The following is a 21848-nucleotide window of genomic DNA, read 5'->3' as shown; positions in this document are numbered from 1 at the left end:
GGTTTTCTCATATCCTTCTGCCTTTATTTGTTGGGCCAGTGGACATATAGTTCGACCTTCACTTCAGCTTGCAGTGAGCGAGATGTTGCCACATGAAGCTAACAGAGTGTTCAGAGGATGGAGAATCCGAGAATCTAGAAAATTGAGATCTAAGTACTAATGTTTTTACTTGTTGGAATGAGAAATTGTTAGGTTTCAGCTCAACGAGAAAAATGTTGGGTAAGTTAGTATTTGGAATTTTGTAATGGCCGAACTTTATTCGGTCTCTAACCAATCTCAGGTTGGGGCAGTGGTTGTAAAAGTCAATGGACTGAGAGCTGAAAATAACTAATGTTAATCAATCAGCTAGAACATTAGTAAAGCACAATTAATTCAGCGTTCGTGAAACTAATTCACAATTCGAGGGAAATCTTTATTATGCTACTTAAGTCAGACATCTACCCAGTTCCTTTTCATTGACATGAATTAACAGTGTCCATCAGTGCCAGAGAAATATTCACAAAACTGGGTTTACCGCTGGATTTGTCAACTGTTCTGTTGATGATCTTCAAGGGGATGGCTTCATGTCCCACTACACAGGAGTAAGAAGCGCCGCTGGACCATTCCTCTGCTGCAATGGATAAGAGGCTGTACATGAAGAAGGAGCTATTGCCGTTCTCTGCCACCGCCTCGGTGTTCCTGTAGTTCCCGGGATTCACCAGCTTGTCGTTGACGGTCCATTTGACGAAGATCTCTCGGGGGGAGAAACCTCTAACCAAACAGCTGAGGGAGACGAATCTCTGAGTGGAGACTTCTTCTGGCGAGGGCAGCAGGACAGACATGGACGGTTCCCGGGGATTTGCGGCTGCAGAAAATGTAAAGGGAATGTTAAAAATCTAGAGGATTACAGAGACAAGGAAATTGGTGGTCACGTATGAGAGGAATGTGGTTTGTGTTAAATTTTAAAGCTTTCTGCATTCCACTTTGCAATCTGATCAGTAATGCTGCTTGAAGCACGTTGTATACAATCATTTTCTGGAAGAATATACATGTTGGACCAAAAAGTTTCAACATGTTTGCAACATACGAGAAGGGTTTACCGCCCAGTTGCTCTGTGCTGGTGTTTAAGCTCCATATTAACCTCATCCTATTTCACTTCAACAAACATTATTAATATAGTTTCCATTTCCTTGTCTAATCATCTACTTGGGGCATTTTTCATCAAATCATTTACTGTCCATCTGTTTCTTTTTTGTGGAATTGGCAATCAGACTGAGCCACTGCTGCACTAACTACTAATAATTGACCTCTTCACTTACACTGGGAATAGACTTAATGACTCTTAATTGATTCACGTTCGCTGCTCACCCTGTTTCTTGTGGATTGAATTTCTTAGGGGAGTCGGCAGATCCTGATGGCTCACTACGCAGTGGAACTCAGCACCACTCAGCCAGGCCTGTGTCGAGATGTTTAACTTGCTGACCACGCTGTCGGGTCCCTCACCAGTTTGGAGGGCGATCTCTGATTTCAATGTCTTCCGTCCTTGTGTCCAGTTCAAACTGATTCCATGAGGGGCTTTAGTCACGCTGCAGGTTAAGGTCACTGTGGCCTCCAGTAAGACCTGTTCCATTGGCGGGGGCAGTAGCTTAATTACAGGATCGGTGCATCCGGGACCACCTGGGAAGCGGAAATGAACGTTAGAACATAGAACATAGAACACTACAGCACAAACAGGCCCTTCGGCCCACGAGTTGCGCCGATCACATCAACACCTACCAACCTACAGACCTATCTATAACCCTCAATCTCATTAAACCCCATATACTCATCCAGAAGTCTTTTAAAAGACCCCAGCGAGTTCGCCTCCACCACCACTGACGGCAGCCGATTCCATTCACTCACCACCCTCTGAGTGAAAAACTTACCCCTAACATCACTTCTGAGCTTCCCTCCTTGCACCTTAAATCTGTGTCCTCTCGTAGCAACCATTTCAACCCGGGGAAATAGCCTCTGAGAGTCCACCCTATCTATTCCTCTCAACATTTTGTAAACCTCAATCAGGTCGCCTCGTTAACTAGACAAACATCTTCATAATCGAAACACTGGCACTGAGCTTCCATTCCCACAACATTTGACATCTCCCTGCCGTATTAAGCCACTAGACAGAGTTTTTCAAAAATCTTTAACCCAAAGAAAACTAATCACTCTTCCATCGCCCTGCTCAAACGGCATGCAGAAGCAGAAATAATTGTTAGAATTTGTGTAGTTGGAAATGCCAACCACTCCCGATGTGGTTTTTCAACATAAGATAAAACTGAATCATGTGATTCCATCTCTGAATGCAAACGGGTAATTTAGAGCAGTCAATCCACATAGCCTGTAAACCTTTCGACTGTGGGAAGAAAACGGAGCGCCGGAGGAAACACACACATAACTGGCAAAGAGACAGAACCGAATGGATTTACATTTCCGTGATTTGGATCTCTTACCCGTGGGTCTGGTGATGTTTTGGCTTTGTCTTGCGCCTTTGTGAGTGACCTGGCAGGTATAGACTGTGTTACTGAACCACTCTCCAGCGGGGACAGTCAGCCGACTGGTGGCCGAGAAGTTCCCGTTCGCTTCGAAGGCGGGAGATGTGACGATGCCCGAGTTAAAGGCTTGACCATTCTTCAACCACTTCACTTTGATTGAATCTGGGCGGAAATCAACGATTGAACAGACGATGGTTGCAAATCTGCGGCTTGAGATTTCTTCATTGGATGCCAGCGTGAGGAAAATAGTTGGATGACGGACCACACGGTCTTCGAGAAAATACACGTTTTTTTGAAATTAATTTTGTTACAAGCCATTCAAAACTGTAAAACGATTTACTTCAAAAGCAGGCCAGTTGACTGCGTAGTTCAATGCCGGAGATTAATTTGCAGATGATCATGTCCCCGCCTTACTTCATCTCTCTGTATCAAAACCGCCTCATTTTAATTTTCCTGATGGATCAACCATTATTCCACTGATTATGAGCTATGTAACGTCTCCCCTGCATCATTTACACATTCAGCCCACTATTTGTCTAAAGAATATTTTAAATTGAGGAATGCACAGTTATTAGTCACTCTGCAAAAATATATAAATGCTTATTTGGTTTAATCTATCAATCTAGTTTGCCAATCTGCGCAGCTTTATGCAGTCACGCCTCAGACTTTCATCCTGCACTGAAAACAACACCATCCTATTTACTTCCTTGGCTGTGATGAACTGTCAGCTTTACCATTTCCCTTGCATGTATGTTTACTGTTAGTCAAATACTCTCATGTAATTCCTGTGACTTTCAATCACAATTGTGCCATATGTTATAGGTGTGATAAACGAAAAGAAAATCACCGTATACTAAGTGTGATGTGGAATTAGAACTGTTCACGTCCATTAAATGTGATGCGGAGACCAGAACTATGGTCAACGCACTACATTGAGACGTTCAAACCAAAATTTTAAACAGTGCAGTTACGGTAGTGTGTATGGCAGAACTGCACATATTTCACCAGATCTCATGTTGGAGACTACAAATGTACACTAAATTTGATGTGGAGACCAGAGCTATAGACCACATGGTGATGTGCAGACCAAAACTGCGTAAAGTGTATTAAATGTGATGTGTACACCAGAGCAAGACGCAGATCACTGAGTGTTACATGGAGACCAGAAATGCGCAGGTCACAATAAGTGTGAAACTGGGACGAGACCTGCAATGTACATCAATGTGTGAAGTGAAGACCAGAACTGCACAGAATAATCTAAGCATAATGCTAAGCTCTAAAACAATTGTGATGTGAATAATAGGAAAGCCCACAATACGCTAAGTGCAATATACAAATTAGAACCGTACACAATGTGACATGGAGCTAAAAACTTTAGACAGTGCATTAAGCATGCAGTGTGGATTAAAAGTCCGACAAGAGAGTGAGCATGATATGACAAACTGAACTCTATACAATATTCTAACTCTAGCTTAACTCAGGACATCCCGAATTTGAATGCAATGTATCTGCTGACCACACTCTCTATTCACCCACACTGGCCCATACATCCCACAACACTAACCTGGCATTTCCTTCTTCCAGACCGATCCGCCGCGTTCAACCACGCAGTAGACAGTGCTGCTTCCCACCTCTGCTTCAGTGATGGTTAACTGGCTGCTCAGAGTGTGGGTTCCCTTCCTGTTCAGCACGGAGGGGTAAGTCCTCAATCCAGTGGTGATCACTGCTTGGCCTTTCTTCCAGGAAACGCTATCGAGCTCGGGGGAGTAATCCATCGCTAAGCAGCCGTAGGTCACAGAGCCAGTAGCGTCTGTGCCTTCACAGGAGGACAGCAGAGCGTAGAGGGAGGGCGGAGACGGTGTTGCTGGGAAAGGACATTCAACTAAACAAGTTAGCATTTTCACTCGTGCTGTGAAATCATCAAAAAGGTCGAAGTTTGGTAACAGTTCTAATTAAGTTCCAAATATCGGCGCGGTAGCACAGTGGTTAACACTGCTGCTTCACAGCTCCATGGACCTGAGTCCAATTCCCGGCTCGGGTCACTGTCTGTGTGGAGCTTGCATATTCTCCTCGTGTTTGAGTGGGCTTCCTCCAGGTGCTCCGGTTTCCTCCCGCAGTCCAAAGATGTGCGGGTTAGGTTGATTGGCCATGCTAAAAAAATTGCCCTTAGCATCCTGAAGTGCCTAGGTTCGGGGGATTAGTAGGTAAATATGTAGGGACATGGGGGTAGGGCCTGGGTGGGATTGAGTTCGGTGCAGACTCGATGGGCCGATTGGCCTCCTTCTGTACTGTAGGGTTTTTATCTTTCTATGCCTACTCTGATCATAAGTTGCATTTATGAGCTGAAATGTTAACAGAACATACCGTCAGAAAGAGCACTTTTACACAAGCGAATGCATAAGCCTGAAAAGCATCGTTCTATGCATGAGATATTTGTATGGCATAATCTGTTCAGCTCATCAAGTACATTCAGCCAGTAGAACTAATTTAGTCACAGCATTTTTACTTTCTGTTCGATGTTTACATTTTTTTATCCAAATGCGGTGGAACATGTATTCAAATTCTCGCCTTTCAATTTTTTTTCTTTTCTTTTTGAATATATCGTTCTGCCTTTCAACTCAACTAAATGGGAAAATAATCTTCCCGAAATCCTGAGTAAGATGCTTAATCAACAGTCCTTTGATCAGACTGCATCGTAAAAGTATTTGCTTCCGTATCAATGAACGACATTTACTAAGATACTTTGGGTTTTTTCTTTAAAATATGGTCTGATTATTACAGTGCACAGGAGTCAATGGAAAGGCGTTGTATGATCCAATGTAGAGAATTCACACTTCTGATAAAAAACGGGAATGAATATCAGCTTGAATTGTAGACAATTTTTCCCACATTTTAACTGTTTTCCATATCTCATTCACCTGACTGAATCTATGCTGTAATTTACCATCTCTTCGATGTTAATTAGATAGACATTCCAAAATTGGACAACTGAAGATTGAATTTTGAATGGACCATTAACATTCACGCAAAATGTTTCAGTTTTGATACGATACATTGCCTGTGTGAAATGTTTAAAAAAAAAGCGATGGTCAGGATCCTTCGTTCGTTATCTAGCAGATGGACAGACAAAAAACAGATATTCTGTCGGACAGATAGACAAATAGGTTGGTGGGTAGGTAGATCAATATATAGATAGTTAGACAGACAGACTAATTCAGAGATTATATCTGCCTCTATATCAGTTCAGCAAATAATCGTGGGACTGTTAAGATGTCGGTTAGCGATTGATGAAGGCTGCGTTTTATTTATTCGCTATCAAATATTTCATGAATGTTTTGCATTAGCTGCACATCAAAGAGGCATATTCCGTATTTGAAGTGAAAAAGAAAATCAGTGATCATATTAGCACATGTAGTTTTATACTCACTCCCTTAAATTAGCATGTTTGACAGCTAAGGCTCAAATCAATCTGATTCAATCATAACTTAGTATTGATTTGTTATTGAGTGACATCACCTTCATCTTATTTTTTGGACGAAGATACAAATTAGGTAAACAAAATTGCCAGTGGAGTCCATGTCACGTCAGAGCAGAACAGAATGATTATTCTAAATCTCACTACACAGAACCCTCTGAAGCTCTGTAACGTTAATTGTGGAATGCATTCTAAAAGTGTCCCCAGCTTGAATTTTAAGTTATATCTTTAAGTTAGAAGTGACAATCAAACTAATCATGCTCAGGTATATCAAACAGTGGAAACAAAACAAAACTGAACTGTAAACCTGAAACACAGGAACATGAACAAAAACGTTGATTGTCAGTCCTCAGGTTCCCTGATTCTCTGACAGCGACAATTAGATTCTTACTTATATCTTTCAGTTCGATTCTTAACTTACATTTGACCTTAAGTGCAAACTCTTTTACATCTACATGGATTAAGACTCGAGTGAGTTCATATGTTGCAGTTTATAAGGTGCTGGTGAGGCCACACCTGGAGTACTGTGCACATTTGCGGTCTCCTTTCTTGAGAAGGGATATACTGGCACTGGAGGGAGTGCAGAGGAGATTCACTAGGTTGATTCCAGAGTTGAGACTTATGAGGAGAGACTGAGTAGACTGAGGCCATACTCATTGGAGGTCAGAAGACTGAGACGAAGTCGTATAGAAACATATAAGATTATGAAGGGAACAGATAAGATAGTGCAGGGAAGTTGTTTCCACTTACGGGTGATACTACTTGGGGGCATGGTCTCAGAACAAGGGGGAGCAGATTTAGGACTGAGTTGAGGAGGGACTTCTTCACAGAAAGGGTTGTGAATCTGTGGAAACCCCTGCCCAGTGAAGCAGTTGAGGCTCCCTCATTGAATGATTTTAAGGCAAGGATAGATAAATTTTTGAACAGTAAAGGAAGTAAGGGTTTTGGTAAGCGGGCGGGTGAGTGGGGCTGAGTCCACAATGAGATCAGCCATGACCTTATTGGATGGTGGTGCATGCTCGAGGGGCCAGGTGGCCCACTCCTTCTCCCAGTTGTTCTTACATAATAGCACACTTGTGCTTCTACATGTCTTCAGGCAAATCATCGTTCTCAAAGAATACGGTAAGCTGACAGTAAATTAGTTAACCCAAACAGCAGCAAAAAAAAAACAACTTCAACATAGCTATCCGATAGTCCATAGCTAATCAAGTCGAACCTTGATGGCACGCTTCCTGACTGATTGTAGATGCTGACGTTTGCTATCTAGTAAATGGTCTAACTGGTGAAGTCACAGATCCCTGGGTAATCTCACCAATCCTCAAAACTTTTAAACAGACCAAACTTGCTGTGCCGAAGACATTGGTGAAATCAGCAATCAAAAGAAGTTAACATTCTCGATGTCACCAGCTTCTAAGATGATTTTGACTTAAAGAGCATAGATAGGGTGAACAGTGGAAAGCTTTTTCCCAGGTTGGAGGTGACGAACACAAGGGGTCACAGGTTCAAGGTGAGGGGGGCAAGGTTCAATACAGATATCAGAGGGAGGTATTTTACACAGAGGATGGTGGCGGCCTGGAATGCACTGCCAAGCAAGGTGGTAGAGGCGGACACGCTGGGATCGTTTAAGACTTATCTGGATAGCCACATGAACATACTGGGAATGGAGGGATACAAACGAATAGCCTAGTTGGAAGCCTGTTTGGCGCAGGCTTGGATGGCCGAACGGCCTGTTTCCTGCGCTGTATTGTTCTTTGTTGTTTGTTCCTTGTAAAATGACCAGAACATGCCACAGCAGCTAAGCACCAAATCTGAAACTATCCTTTGGTACATTTTGTGGTTAAGCACATCCATTCGGCAAAGTTTCAGGAGAATAACACTGCCAGAATACCTGAACACGAAACACAACAACTCTACAGCTCTCTAAGTTTATTAATTATTAGAACAAGCTTGGATAGCGAGTGCTAGCAACTGGTTGTGTGCAGAAGCAATATGTTCAGTCAGTTAATATGGGGACTCTCAGATAGTTTATCAACATATTATGCTACTGCATTATGACAACTCATTTAAATCATGAAATGAAACAAACGGTAGATCTGTGATAAATATACATGACTTTGAAGAATAGTGCACTACACATGAGCATTTGCGAGCCTTAGAGTAATAACTGACAATTAGAAGATACTGCGTTTTAAGGTTGTTTTTAACATAGCTTCACGGAAAATGGTTCTTCCTGCAATCGTATTCCATCAATGTTAAACAATTTCATCACAAAGGCCCAGACCATTAGATGTCCTGGAGATTCAAAAGCTGCAGAAACGACAACACATGCTTAAGCCTGTGAATTGCTCAAGTAAAAAGCAAGGTGCCTTCTGTGCAAAAAAAAGAGATGCTAAAGCTTATTAAATATGAACATAATCCATAGAAGTATTTAATGAATGTGGAGAAGTGGTGTGTTTAAATAATCTGGTTTAAGAGGACATATGGCATGTTTGCCTTACTTGGACAGGGCATCGTGTGCAAATGTCGGGAAATAATGTTGTCGATACTTAAAACCTTGTTGAGGCCCGATGTGTAGTATTGCATTGCAGTTCTGATCACAATAGCTTTGGAGAGAGTGCAAAGAAACTTCACCAGGATGTTGTCTGGTCACAAGGATGTTAACTATGAGGAGAGGTTGAATAGACTGGGATTGTCTTCGCTGGAAAGGCAGAGGCTGAGGGGGAACCTGATAGATTTCAACAAAACAACGAGAGGCGTAGACAGGGTGGATGGTCAGAGGCTTTTTTCCCCCCCCCCCGCCATGTTGAAAGGATCCAATGCAAGTGGGCACAGGTTCAAGCTGAGAGGGGGAAAGTTTAAGGGACTTGCGCAGGGTACGTTTGTAATGGAGAGAATAGTGGATGCCTCGAAGCAGGCACATTCACAAAAAGAAGCATCTGGATGGAGACATGAATATAGAGGGAAGAGGGATATGGAACGAGTAACTGCAAAAGGTCTTTTTGTTAGTATAGTTAGGGCATCCTGATCGGCACAGCTTTACAGGGCCGAAGGGTCTGCTCCTATGTGTACATCTTTGTTCTTTGTATTTTTAAAATTATCTTCATACGAGTCGCATGAACCATTGAGGGGGAGAAACAAACTTAAGGGAGATTTTACCGATTGCAGTCTTCCATACATTAAAGTGAACATCAATATAACATGAAAGTGAAAACATTACAATATCTGAATATCATTTTGTGCTTACCTGCTGCCACCGTCACCATGGTCCCTTGTCCCCAGTTGTCGAGACAGAGTACGTTCGCTCCCCTCCCCTGCTGTAACATTGCACAGTAATAGATCCCGTTGTCTTCTGGTCCTGGGTTCTTCATGTCCAGAGCGAAGATGTTACTTGACATGTCCTTTGACGCTGTGAATCGGCTCTCAACTCCTGGTGCTGAATGCTTGCTCGCAGAGTGGAGATAGTAAAACATCCAATCCAACCCTCCTCCCGGAGGCTGCCGGAGCCAAGCCATCCATTGGCTTCCGAGATCAAACCCGCTTGTTTGGCAGGTCAGTCTGAGGGAGCACCCTGGTCCCCCGATCGCCGCTTCTGGCTGACTCAGCACAACAGCCGTTTTAACACCTGCAAACAGCATTCATAAAAACCCAGTGTTAATCCGAATGAAATGATCCCTGACTCCGTAACATGCCAGACATGGACTAACAGTGATAGTTGGATAACACTTCACACTACAACAGCTAAAATGTACTGACGAAATAACGTTATGAGTCTTGGACAATAATATGTCTATATACTCACGGAGAAACAAGTCCAGCAACAAACTGAGACAAATCGCCGACCTCATTTTTCTTGCAGTGGTGCCAAGAAATTCTCTCTGCATTTGGTTTCTTCCACTGAGGCCGCAACTACGGGCATTTAAATATCATGGCTGAAGAGGGCGAGATTATAGAAACCAACTGCTGATTCGCTCATCGAGGCATTGACGAGTACAAGTCCCGCCTTCCACATCAGACAATAATGTTCCATTATGTTAAGAGTATTACGTTAACAGTGGCGTTTAGATCAGCGTGGGATAATTAATTAGCAGCAGCTTCTCCTTTAAGTTCATTCCTTGGCACGAATGATGCAATTGCAAATTTATTGCTCAGAAATGAAACTTAAAACAAAACCTCATTATTTCAGAGGAGAGCAACTTTTAAAACATCACTAGAAAATAAAGTAACATTTAAAGGTTGGGGGGGGGGAGGTGGGGGGGCTGCCGATTGCTTACAATAAATGAAGTAACAAGAATAGTGTGAAGTGATGCCCAATCATGCAACTAACTTTTGGAATGTGAACAGTGATCATCTTTACAATGCAAATTATTACACAATTTGGAGATAAATCGAGGCCTATGCCTGATCCTCCGTTTTTTTTTTGAGCTGCGGTCGATACTGCAAAATTTGCACAATCTTTTAACTGAAGGTATTGTTTCTTCTCCAATTCTCTCATGTTACCCGGACGTCTGCTGCACATACCCGTTTGCCCTTGAGGAAATGGCGTAAACAACACTTTAGATCAGCTGCTGCGTATTTGCTAACGATGCAATTTTAATGATGTGAGGAAAACAGTTCTAATATTGAATCCATGCACAGTGAAAGGATGACTATCGCGTTCCAAATCTGGAACATGTGTGGCCTGGAGTTCAACTTGCAGACCTTGGATTTCCATTAGGTCTGCTGACTCTGTCCTTCAGGGAGAAACACGTCTGGAGTCTGGAAACTCCGGTCGAATGAGCTCTTGTGATTTGTAACAGTGCATCATGTATGTAGTTAGGTATGTTGCCATTGTGTGTCAGTGGTGCAAGGAGTAATATTAGAAGTTGTGAAATGATTGCCGATCAAGTGCGCAGGTTTGTCCTGGAGGTTATTAACCTCTCTAATTTTTGTTGGAGCCACATTCATTTATACAATGTAATACACCATATTCATCTCGGATGCTATAACCATATTTTTTCATTCTTTGCGGAGTCAAAACGTGACGTACTGGTTTCTGAATTAACAGCATTATAAGCCATAATGGTTATACCAAAAGAGAAAATTCTGGAGAATCTCAGCAGGTCTAGCAGACTTTGTAAGGTGACCCCTTGCCGAAGCTCAATGGTGAGATACCTGGTTATATAATGGTTATACAGTGGGTGTATAACTGATCCAGATCCATCATATTGTCAAGTGTGAATCGCAAATTCGTGGTTCAGCAATTAGTAACACCATTGAATAGTAAGGAGTGAGGTGAAATGTTCTATGTTTGGAATCGCCATTACTTGTGAATTGTTTCGGGCAACTTTTATTTGTCACACGTCGACCAATACTGAAATATTGTTCACCTCTTTCTGTAGATTGGCATGGAATGTTTCATTTAAAAATGACCTCTAACATTTTGCAATCATCAGCAATCATCTTCCGGACTTATGATGAAACTGTTCTCATTAATAGATCCGTTGAATATAGTTGAGCCTCACGCACAACAGCAAGGAACGCTTGCTGCAATGTGCAACGACAACTAATGGGCGTTCATCAACACAACCATTCTCTCTGAGGCAGGTATGTTTTTCAGTAAAGTTTTCCCCTTGATTCATGTTTGTGCAACTTTTTACCAGTCCCCCTTGATGCCACACGTCGCCAGTACCCTGAGAACTGCGGGTAAGAGGGCGTTGTACTGGCATTTCAGATCAGCTTTCAATGAAGGGAACGTGATGAATCAGGAACAAAAATGCATTCAGCAAAACTGTCCCCATCATACAATTCTACAGCAACACGCTATGTAACTCGAACTATTCTTGGAATACCGTATATATTGATTTCAAGATACACAATATCAGCGGGGAAAATGCCAAAATCAGCAATCGAAGCGAAACGGAAATTTATCAATTATTTATTCATTGCAACTGGATGTGATAGCAAAACCCAAAGTAGAATAGCTTTAATTGGAAAGTATGAGGCTGCAAATCAGAAACACAGACAAATTACTCTAGTTGAGAGCAGAAGTTTTCAATTAATTCATCTTAAAAACAATGTCGACAAGTCCTTCTCATTTTGTGACATATTGGATATAGAAGGTTCTTCTTAATCTTCTTGGATTGCTAATTAATCATCTTAGAACAAATAGAATGATCTTTGTTCATTTCAAATACCCTATCGTAATATATTGTATTCTGAACATGGAAGATAGCGAAGATAATCACTTATTTTAATTTAATTTAAAATGCACATTACTTACAAAACTAGGTGTCTAATGTTCGTAGGTTCAAAATAACCACATGGGAATTTATACTTTCGCTAATCTGCCCCGGGACGTATTTGGCAGTTAACCAGTATCGTATTTACGTGACAAACACACACTGTGTCATTTAGAGAAAGCGTCTGAGGCTTTTGTGCAGCAAGTTCGAGATCAGTTCCTTCAACACTGTCCGATCATCTTAAAATCAAATTCAAATTAAAAAACTTGAGAATTGGAAAGGAGAAATTTTCAGACACAAATGCATTCAGCAATAATAATTTTGATTATATTATTATTGCATGAATGTTTCATTCTGTTCAAATATGGAATCATATTTCGACCACTCAGGAAAGGTTACCCCTGCGTCTAATATGATAGAATCACTACAGTCCAGAAAGACACTTCTGCACTACAATGCAGAAAGAATCAATTTGCGTGGCAAAGCCAGATACCTGTACATCTCTGCACTCTAAGAGGACACCGGAATACCCGAAAACCCATGCAGATACAGGGAGAATATGCAAATACCACAAAGGCAGCCACTGGATATTGGCATTTATCCCGAGTCACTGCCGCTGGGAGGTAGCAGTGCGAATTACCATGCTAACATGCCACCTCAATGTACGCTGTGAATTATCCCTACAATCCATTGGAGCATAGCATGAAATTGAGATAAATAGACAGATAGATGGATAGATAGATAGATAGGCAAAATAAAAAAATGTAGATGTTTTTACGGATGAAGGACAGAGAGGACTAATAGACAGGGCATGGAGCTGATCGGTGGAAAATAGGAGGGATGCGGTGATGGAAGAGAAAATCGTTAAAGTGAAAGAAACAAGTAACAGAGAAAATTGTGCAATATGTAATGCAGCGTGCTTTCACTTCGCTGTTTCAGACAACAGGCTGAGATCAGTGACTGATCGACAAACACATCTAATTATTTGTGGGAATGTAAATTCTTAACAAACCATATTTTCCGCCTTTAAGAATACCACCGTTGCGTGATCTGTGTGCTCCTGCGTTGACACTGTGGCAAGATATAAACCAGCTTGACAGATGTCTCCACCAGATTTTGGCCCCTGGATTTATTTTCTACTCAGAAGTGAGATGTGCAGTTTGCATGCAGCTGAAAACAAACAGGAAGTCACCTAAACTGACAACGAAAGAGCAGCCGTGAGTAACATGTTATCACCCTGAACAGTCTTCCTGTCTAAGAGGGTGAACTCACTCAGTCAGTAATGTCATCACACAGATAGTTTCTTATTAAACATTGCAAATACTTCCATTAAAATATTAAAGGAAATAACGCATAATCTTCTAGTTTTAGCGCATTCATTACCGATGTAGATGGCGCATGGTTTAGCACAGGGAAAAACAAGGACAAAAAATAAACATGTCTGTTTATTGCATTGCATTTCACAATAGCTCCCCACATTCAAAGAGCAATGTTAGCATCGAACTCTTATAAACCTTATTGTGGTAAATATGATGAAAAAAAATCAGTTCATCAAAGCTCTGCATCCAACAAAATGAAAATCAGAATGAAAAAATGACAATGTCAAAACTTAACAACGTGCATAAGACTGGAAGGAGTGTGTGACTGTGGATAAATGGCCCGGTGCACATTCCTGTAACCAGTATCTGGGAGAATCAGGAACACGAGATCCTCGTTGTATAAGCTTTTAAGATTCGGTGCTTTCAGGGCCGCAGCCCGGATGCGATATGGTCAATACGAGAAGCTTTATTCCAAGCCGAGAACGGCTCTGTCAGAATCAAATGAGTGAGATTTGTAGTTTCACGTTCAATTGGAAATGGCACATGGGCAACAGGTCATGAACAAGTACAGAAAGAGAGGTACAGTGATAGGCTGCAAAACACTAATGATAAAGATGGTGATACAATGGAAAATCTGTGTTAATGAGGTGGATTTATGCTTTCCACTGATCCAGATATCTCCAAGACCTGAATCCAAATACTTGCCAAATGGCAAGAAAACCTATCTCTGAAATTAAGCATTAAACGGGGCCGACTTCCATTGAAGTGAACACCAGTTTTTACTCACAAACTCGCAACTGTGAGATTAACAAAGCGGGATGGAGTGAGACTTAGTTTGAGAGCTGTCACTGACAAGCGCATGGAGAGCTGTAGTTCACCCAGGAAAGCAGCAAATTTTACAAGACAATGCGCTCAATGCGTGGTTCGAACCCACGATCTTGAAATTAAGAGTCTTACGCCCGAGCCACTGAGCCAGCTGGTCCCCTGAGATAGAAGCACCGCTCACTCCGTTTTTTAACATAGAAGAAGCCGAATGTCTCCATCTGGTGTTCTGATTCCTAACTTCACAATTAAACGACCAAAGGGAACCGCGACGTTACAATGCATTCCTCTCAATCAATGACATCATTCACCTTCCAAACATTACAAGCTCGCCTTCCATCTTTCACTCGAATTTTCCCTGTACCATTTCAAGATTAAAGTTTTAATTAACGTGAACGATTTTCTGACGGTAAAAAACTTGTTCATTCTGACCGGGAAATGAATTACATTGACACACCCAGAGTACCAAAGGCCTCAGGAGAGACAACACACTGAAATCAAGCCTGGCACCAAACTTGTTTCATTTCTGTTCCATTTACAAATTCGGTGAATGTTTCTGTGAATTAAAAGAAGTGTGAAACCTACCAAGTGTTTGGATGGATTTGATTTAATTCACTTTGTAGGCGCACAGTTAAGCAACAGGAAGAATGAAAAGCGGGAAATCCCAATGGATTTGAACTCCATCACGTTAACCGCTCGGACACGATAATTGGCCCCCTGAGCTATGAAGCCAACCGCATACCCCAAATTCACAGTTACTCTGCTATAAGCAGTGGAGCGGGCATCAGGGTGAATGTTTTGGTGGGAAATGTTTGATTGATGTGGAAATGTCTGAGATGTGACTAGAAAGCAGCAAAATTTGACATATGCCAGTATTTAAAATTATCAATGTCTGCCATATCACAGTATCACTACAATGCAGAACCAGAATGGTCCGAATATATATTCGGACCATTCACCCAGCGCCTCCAACAATACCACCCAAACCCTATCTCCGTAACCCCACTTAGTTAGCCCGCTACGTTAAGGGAAATTTCATGTGGACAGTCCATCTTACTTGTGTACTGTGGGACTGTGGGAACAAACGCACGGAACTCCCGCAGACTCGGAGAGAATGTGCAAACTCCACACAGTTATCCAAAACATGAATTGATTTTTGCAAATTTCTCATCTTCTAAAAAAGAATCATGCCGAAGAGTTGGATACTGAAATGAATCTGATTTCTAGATATGACCACACGGCAGGTAAATACTAAATAATGCAAGCCACTCTGCGTAAAATGTTTCACGTTGTTCGGGAAGTGTTGCAGCTAAGAAGTAGAAGAAGTTGTGAATTTTGTTTTTGATAATTGAATGGGAAGCGCTGGAGCCTGGTAGTGAATACATTGATATGGTTAAGGGAGGATATTCGGCAGCTCCTCCGGATCTTATTCACATCAAAATGAGCTGTGACGAAACATTGGTACTCACTAGCTGATCTCCTGTTGAAAACGTCAATCTCTAACAGATAAGTAATCGCGTTGCAGCATTTCTCTGAAACTCACAAGGGCCAGCGACTGCAGTAGCTGTGAGCAGGCAGCAGGTGGTAGCATTGTATCCCTTCATTCATAAGACATTGAAACAAATTTAGCAAGATTTTTAGGGTAAATTTCATTGATGTCTTCGCCAGACAGGGGACAGCGATGTAAGTAGTGTCATTCCGATATCTGTCAGAAGTACTCAGAGGAAAACCTGGTCCTAGGAACGTGAATTTAATGTTTGCATTGATATTCATCTTCCTGCGAAGACGTGTCTACTTCCAAATTATAGATGGGGGTGGTGTGTTCGGTTTGTGGTGAATGTTAAGGGACGGGGGTCAGGATGGTGAAACACTCCTTCACAACCTCCGACCTCCTCCACACAACACTCCAGAGTTGATCTTGCTCTATGCAATTCAATATATATTCTCTCCATTTTTATTCAATCTCCTTTCAATAAATTATGCAATTCTAGTAGCTTTCCTAGTTGCTAGCTGTACCTGCACACTAGTCGTTTGTAATTCATGCACTAAGACCCTAAACTTTTACCGCACCTCAGAGCCAAGCAACATCTCACAATTTATAATTGTACTGCTGATAACAATGCAATTTAGAATAGATTTTGGCTGCTCCAAGACCATTCTCCCACAGATGTGGAGCAGGCTTGGGCAAGAAAGTACGTCTTCAACCAGAATTCCTGTCTCCATGAGTTTTTATGTATTTGTTCAGCTGTAATTAAGAATGAACAATCTCTCACCTGAAAGCCAGTGTAATACATAAGTCTGTGAAAAACTCGTACAACACATGATGGAAACATGGACATAAGTTCTACTCTATGGAGAGCACTATTAATGAGGAAGTTCCATGGACTTAAGCGAATCTGTCTAAATGACAAAGGAGCATATTGAACACAGACTGGACCTATTTATTCACTAGGCCGGACCAATTTTCCGGGGGCTGATGCTCTCATGGAATATGGGAAAGCGACCTGACTGCAGCAGCTGCGTTCAGTCCTCTGTCTCGGCTGCAGCCAGGAAACAATGCCACAGAACGCATGTGATTCAGAGATGATGACCATGCGAAAACAACGGAGAATTCAGTGCTTACAACAACAATAGAAGCACCTCTCTGCCGAATATGATAATAGGGATATTTATCCGTGCTGGTGTTGCTTTACTATTCATGCGAGCAGGACACATCTCCTCAACGCAGTCCCCTACATCGGTGAGACGTAGAGAAAATTTGTTGAGCAGCAGAATCGGCTGAACAGTTCATGCCTCGGACATATCCTGGGCAGCTATTGACAGAACAAGACCATCAATTCTGACATCCCAGCGCATGCTAATGCCATATCTATGCAATCCTCATTAAAATGGTGTTTCGGCTACTTTTATTGGATTAAGTTAGATTAACAATTCCAGAGCTTGAACTCTCTACATCATCATCACCCCATATCCATTCATTCTATGTTATTTCTTCCTTTAATGTGATTTTTTTATTACTAATTCATATTCTTGTTTGAATTTTCCACTTCTGAAATCGCGCTCTCCATCTAGTTCTCAAATCAAAGTCCACGCCCCACCCCCGCCCCCCGGCATCCACACCCTTCTACCCCGAGTGCAAATTGCTGCATTCCTCAGGTTATCCTCTCATAATCTGCATCTTTTTTCCGCCATTCACATATTTGAACCCGTTCATGGACGTATTCTGCACCTTTATCAGTCTTTATCATCATCCTTTACATTCCCTTTGTCCAGTTACAGCCCCAACAGCAACCTGATAGTGTTTTATTTTGTATTTTCTTCGTCTAAATATCTGACAAATGGTCATCCAAAGTCGAAACATTGGCTTTTTCCTCTCTCCACCGTTGTTATTAGATCTCGTGGGACTTATTTTTCTTTTAGCATTTTCGTTTTTTTTGTTTCAGTAGATTAATAACCGCCGTATACCCAAAAATCTTGCATGTCCTACACTAGCCTGAGGGTCACAGCCCCGTCAGCGTGAACACATCTGCTATACAATGACTTTACAAGTGAAATAGGAAGATGGCCGATACGTTTAACTGGGGATCGTCGCTGGCTGCAGTGATTTCTGGGCTCTGACATTCTGGATGGGTTTTAGAAGAAGCAAGCAGAAAAGTAAACCTGAGCTCGCTGAGAGATAGGTCCAGAGATAAGCGATGGCGTTGATTCCTGAACCTTCCCAAAGCCACTGTGTTCGTCTGTAGCTAATGTAGCAGAGACAAGCATCTCACAATAGTCACATCAAATGACCTTTCACAAAGAATAGGTAACTGTGGCACGAAACAACATCTCACTGGAGAGAACGCTGTCAACGAAGTTCCAAATAGTATACCGTCCCTCAAAACATACATCAATCGCTTAGTCTCTAGTAGGTCATACAAGTGAGAAATGTAGAGTAAATGGCAGAAACCTTAACAGTATTGATAACAGAGACGTCTGGTGTTGAGGCTTACGGGTCACTGAAAGTGGCAAGACAAATAGAGGAGATAGTCAAGAAGGCATGCAGCGTGCTTGCCTTCATCGACCGTGGCATTGAGTTTAAAAATTGGTTAGTCATGTTGCACATTTATGGAGCATTAGTTAGGTCACACTTGGAATATAGTGTTCAATTCTGGTCAACACACTACTGAAAGGATATGGAGCCTTTGGAGAGGGTGTACAAAAGATTTGTCAGGGTGTTCCCTGGTATGGAGGGCATTTGCTACAAGGAGACGTTGAAGAAACATGCTTTATTCTCACTGGGACGACGGAGGTTGGGGAACGACCTGATAGAAGTCTTCAAGATTATGACGTGCAGGGACAGATTGGATAATCAGAAGATTTTACCAAGGATGGAAGAGACAATTGCTCGGAGGCGTAGGTTTAAGATGTGACAGATAAAGTTTAAAGAGGGGTACAAGGCAAGTTTTATACACAGAGAGTGGTGGGTGCCTGGAACTTGCTGCCGGGGAGGTAGTGGAAGGGGATTCGATGGTGACTTTTAAGGGGGTGTCTGGACAAACACATGAATAAGATGGGAATAGAGAGAAATGATCCCTGGAACAGTAGGATTTTTTTTAGTTTGGATGGGCAGCATGGTCGGTGATGTCTTGGAGGTCCACAGAGCCTATTCCTGTGCTGTAATTTTAGTTGTTCTTTATATTTGTCTGGTTTCTTCGTGTTGTCCCTGTCTTTGTGTCTCTCCAGATTTGATGATCAGTTGAATCTTTGCCCCTACAGAGAACACGTGTACAGTTTCTCCCCATGTGAATGAAGTAATTTTATTTCAGGCTCTGTAACTGGTAAAACTATTTCCACACTCAGAACACTCCCACCCAGGTTTGTGCGTGTCAGTGTTTTTCCAGTCACACTGATCTTTGAAATATTTTCTCACACACTCAGCAAACATTTATTCAGATTCTGAAACTCATGATATTCACATTGTGATGAACTGGGAGACTCTCTGATCTCAATGTGATGTTTGGTTTGAGATTCCCATCTGGAAATCCTCGCTTTCTGCTCTGTAAAGCAAATTTAGAAATGTCATCACTGTCAGTATAGGATATAAATTCAGAACAAACAATGGAATCTTTTTCCCCCTGCTTTTTCTCCTAAATGTGTAAATCCCCGTCCCACGCACGCTCCCTCCTACCTGTATTCAATTTAAAATAAAGTTCTGGACTGTTTTTGTTGTTTTTTTTCACAAAACAGTGCGACTACTGCTCACAATATATTTTATCTTAAACTTCAGCCATTACTCGTGACAAAACATTAATCTGAAACACCCTAAGCGACCACACAGTATAACAGACATTCAACTTGTTTCAAAAATCTACTGTGTGGAGATTTAGTGAAGTAAAGATAGTAAGGTATTTCCTCAAATCTCCTAGGGTTTCTTCCCTTCTTAAGATACAAGGAAAATATTACGGAACCTGCAATCCAAAACAAAAAAACAGAAAAATGTTTTATATGGTGCAACTGTAAAAGTTGGTGAGAATCGTAGCTGACATGCCATATTTCCTTTGTCTTCTGAGAAAGTGTGAAGTTGTACAAATGAAGTAGTAATGGGAAAATTGGTCAAGTATTTGGTACAAAATAAGGTAAACTGACTTTGCATAACCTAAGACATGAATAAGACCGGAAAAAGTCAAAACCTGATAAGGCTGACTCCGCATAACCTAGGGCTGTATGAGTAAGACAAGATAAGGTCAGGGATGAAGGATTCACTGGCCTTATTCTGTTCTATCAAAGGACAAGATAAAGGAATGGCTGATGAGACAAAGAGATCAGCAAGTTGTACCATTGTTTATGACATTGCTTATGACGCTATTATTGATCGAATTTTTGAATAAGCTCTGGTCACACAAACTGATAATGATTATGTATAAATACTGAACTGACTCTTTATGTAAGCGCGGACTTGAGGAAGCATTAGCAAGTCATAATGACGGCTCTCTGAACTCAAGTTTCTGCCAATACTGCACACAGTCTTTCGGAAATGAAGACAAGTTATCTTGTTGGATTGGACTTTGTTAGTCTTTCTACTAGTCAAGAAGCAGGAAAATTTCCACTTCAAGAAAAGTAGAGGTGCTGGTGGGCTTTCTTAACTATAGTTTTGGTACGGGCAGACCAAGGCAGGCTGTTGATCATATGGACATCTGAAAAGTTAAATTCCCAGTCACCTGGAGAAAGAATGTAATGTGGCAGTGACTCTGTCTCCAATATTCCCCTGACTTTGTTCATTACTTCGCCAATATCCTTGGAGATGTGTTGCATAATAGCCACCAGATGATGTAACTATTGTGCATTTTCATTGACTTAAAGGTACTCCTCATGTCCACGTACAGCCTCGCTGTCTTTCCCATTAAATCCATTTGCTGATCTCTCAGTAATGGACTTGCTGCCTTCTCAAACAAAACTGTTTTCTTCACTAAGGTTGCACTATGATTGGACAGTCTGCATGAAATCATCAGATGGAGACTGGGTGACATCATCAGAGTCCTACAAAGATAGCGGCCGTTAACCTGGATCTCTGATTGTGACCCCAGCTTAAGTTCATGCACAGGCTGCATTAGGTGTTTATGAAGCAGCTCCACCAAACACCACCCCCACCCCCCCACCCCCACCCACCACCCTCCCACTACCCCCCACCGCCTCCATCGCTTCCTCTCCAACACACAATAAACTTACTGGCCCCAGAGCGAAACAATCCGACAGCATCTCCATCACCCGCACTGCGCATGTGCCAATCACTGGGCTGGGCTGGGCTGGGCTGCACTGATTCCAAACACCAGCGCACGCGCACTGTCTCCAGTAATGTGGACTGGGGACATTCTCCACAGTAAGAGCTCCAGGTTCTGTCGATGTTGTTCATCTTCATCATTGACAAGATTCAGCACAGACAGGAGGGATTATTGAGAGAATCAACGCAGAGCAAAGAGAAAGAACGTTCTGGGTCAGGCTTGAGGAGCTGGCAACTAAAATATTCTGGAGTGAGAAAGGGGAAAATGACAACAAACTGAATAATAAGTATCGGGACATCAATCAGTCTCCTAAGAGAAATTAATGTTGCAATAATGCTGATCATGAAAGTAACTAAACCATTTTAGGGAAGTAAATCTGCTGTCTGCACCTGGTCTAGCGGACAGACGGCTTCAGGCCTAATAGGAACATGGTTGGCTCTGACCTGTCATCTGAAATGACTGAGCAAGACATTTAGTTCAAAGTACAATCAGGATACTGGTCTTGGGACGCTGTGTGCGTTCTCCCCATATCTGCATGGATTTTATCCAGGTGCTCCGGTTCCTTCCCACACTCCAAAGCTGTGCAGGTTAGGAGGATTGGCCATGCCAAATCACCTTAGTGTCCAATCACATGTAGTTTGGGTGGATTAGCCATGGTAAATGCACAGTGTTACAGGGATAGGGTCAGTGGAATGCTCTGCTGGAGAGTTGGTGCAGAAGGGATGGGTCAAATGGCCTCTTTA

The 21848-nt window shown here is 42.0% G+C and overlaps 1 gene segment (V, D, J or C); it reads right to left on the bottom strand.

Annotated features, from left to right (window-relative positions):
- Positions 1-452: 452 nt before the first annotated feature.
- Positions 453-21236, bottom strand: LOC145363515 (Ig heavy chain C region-like). The segment is given in 6 exon segments: positions 453-844; positions 1348-1656; positions 2469-2780; positions 4075-4374; positions 9230-9607; positions 21053-21236. Coding segments are annotated over 6 exon segments (1875 nt in total).
- Positions 21237-21848: the final 612 nt, after the last annotated feature.

This window comes from Carcharhinus amblyrhynchos, unplaced genomic scaffold (assembly GCF_965287045.1).
Source record: "Carcharhinus amblyrhynchos unplaced genomic scaffold, sCarAmb.v2.hapA scaffold_39, whole genome shotgun sequence".
NCBI lineage: Eukaryota > Metazoa > Chordata > Chondrichthyes > Carcharhiniformes > Carcharhinidae > Carcharhinus > Carcharhinus amblyrhynchos.
The sequence above is the reverse complement of the archived record's forward strand: the minus strand, read 5'-3'. Positions and strand labels throughout refer to the sequence as shown.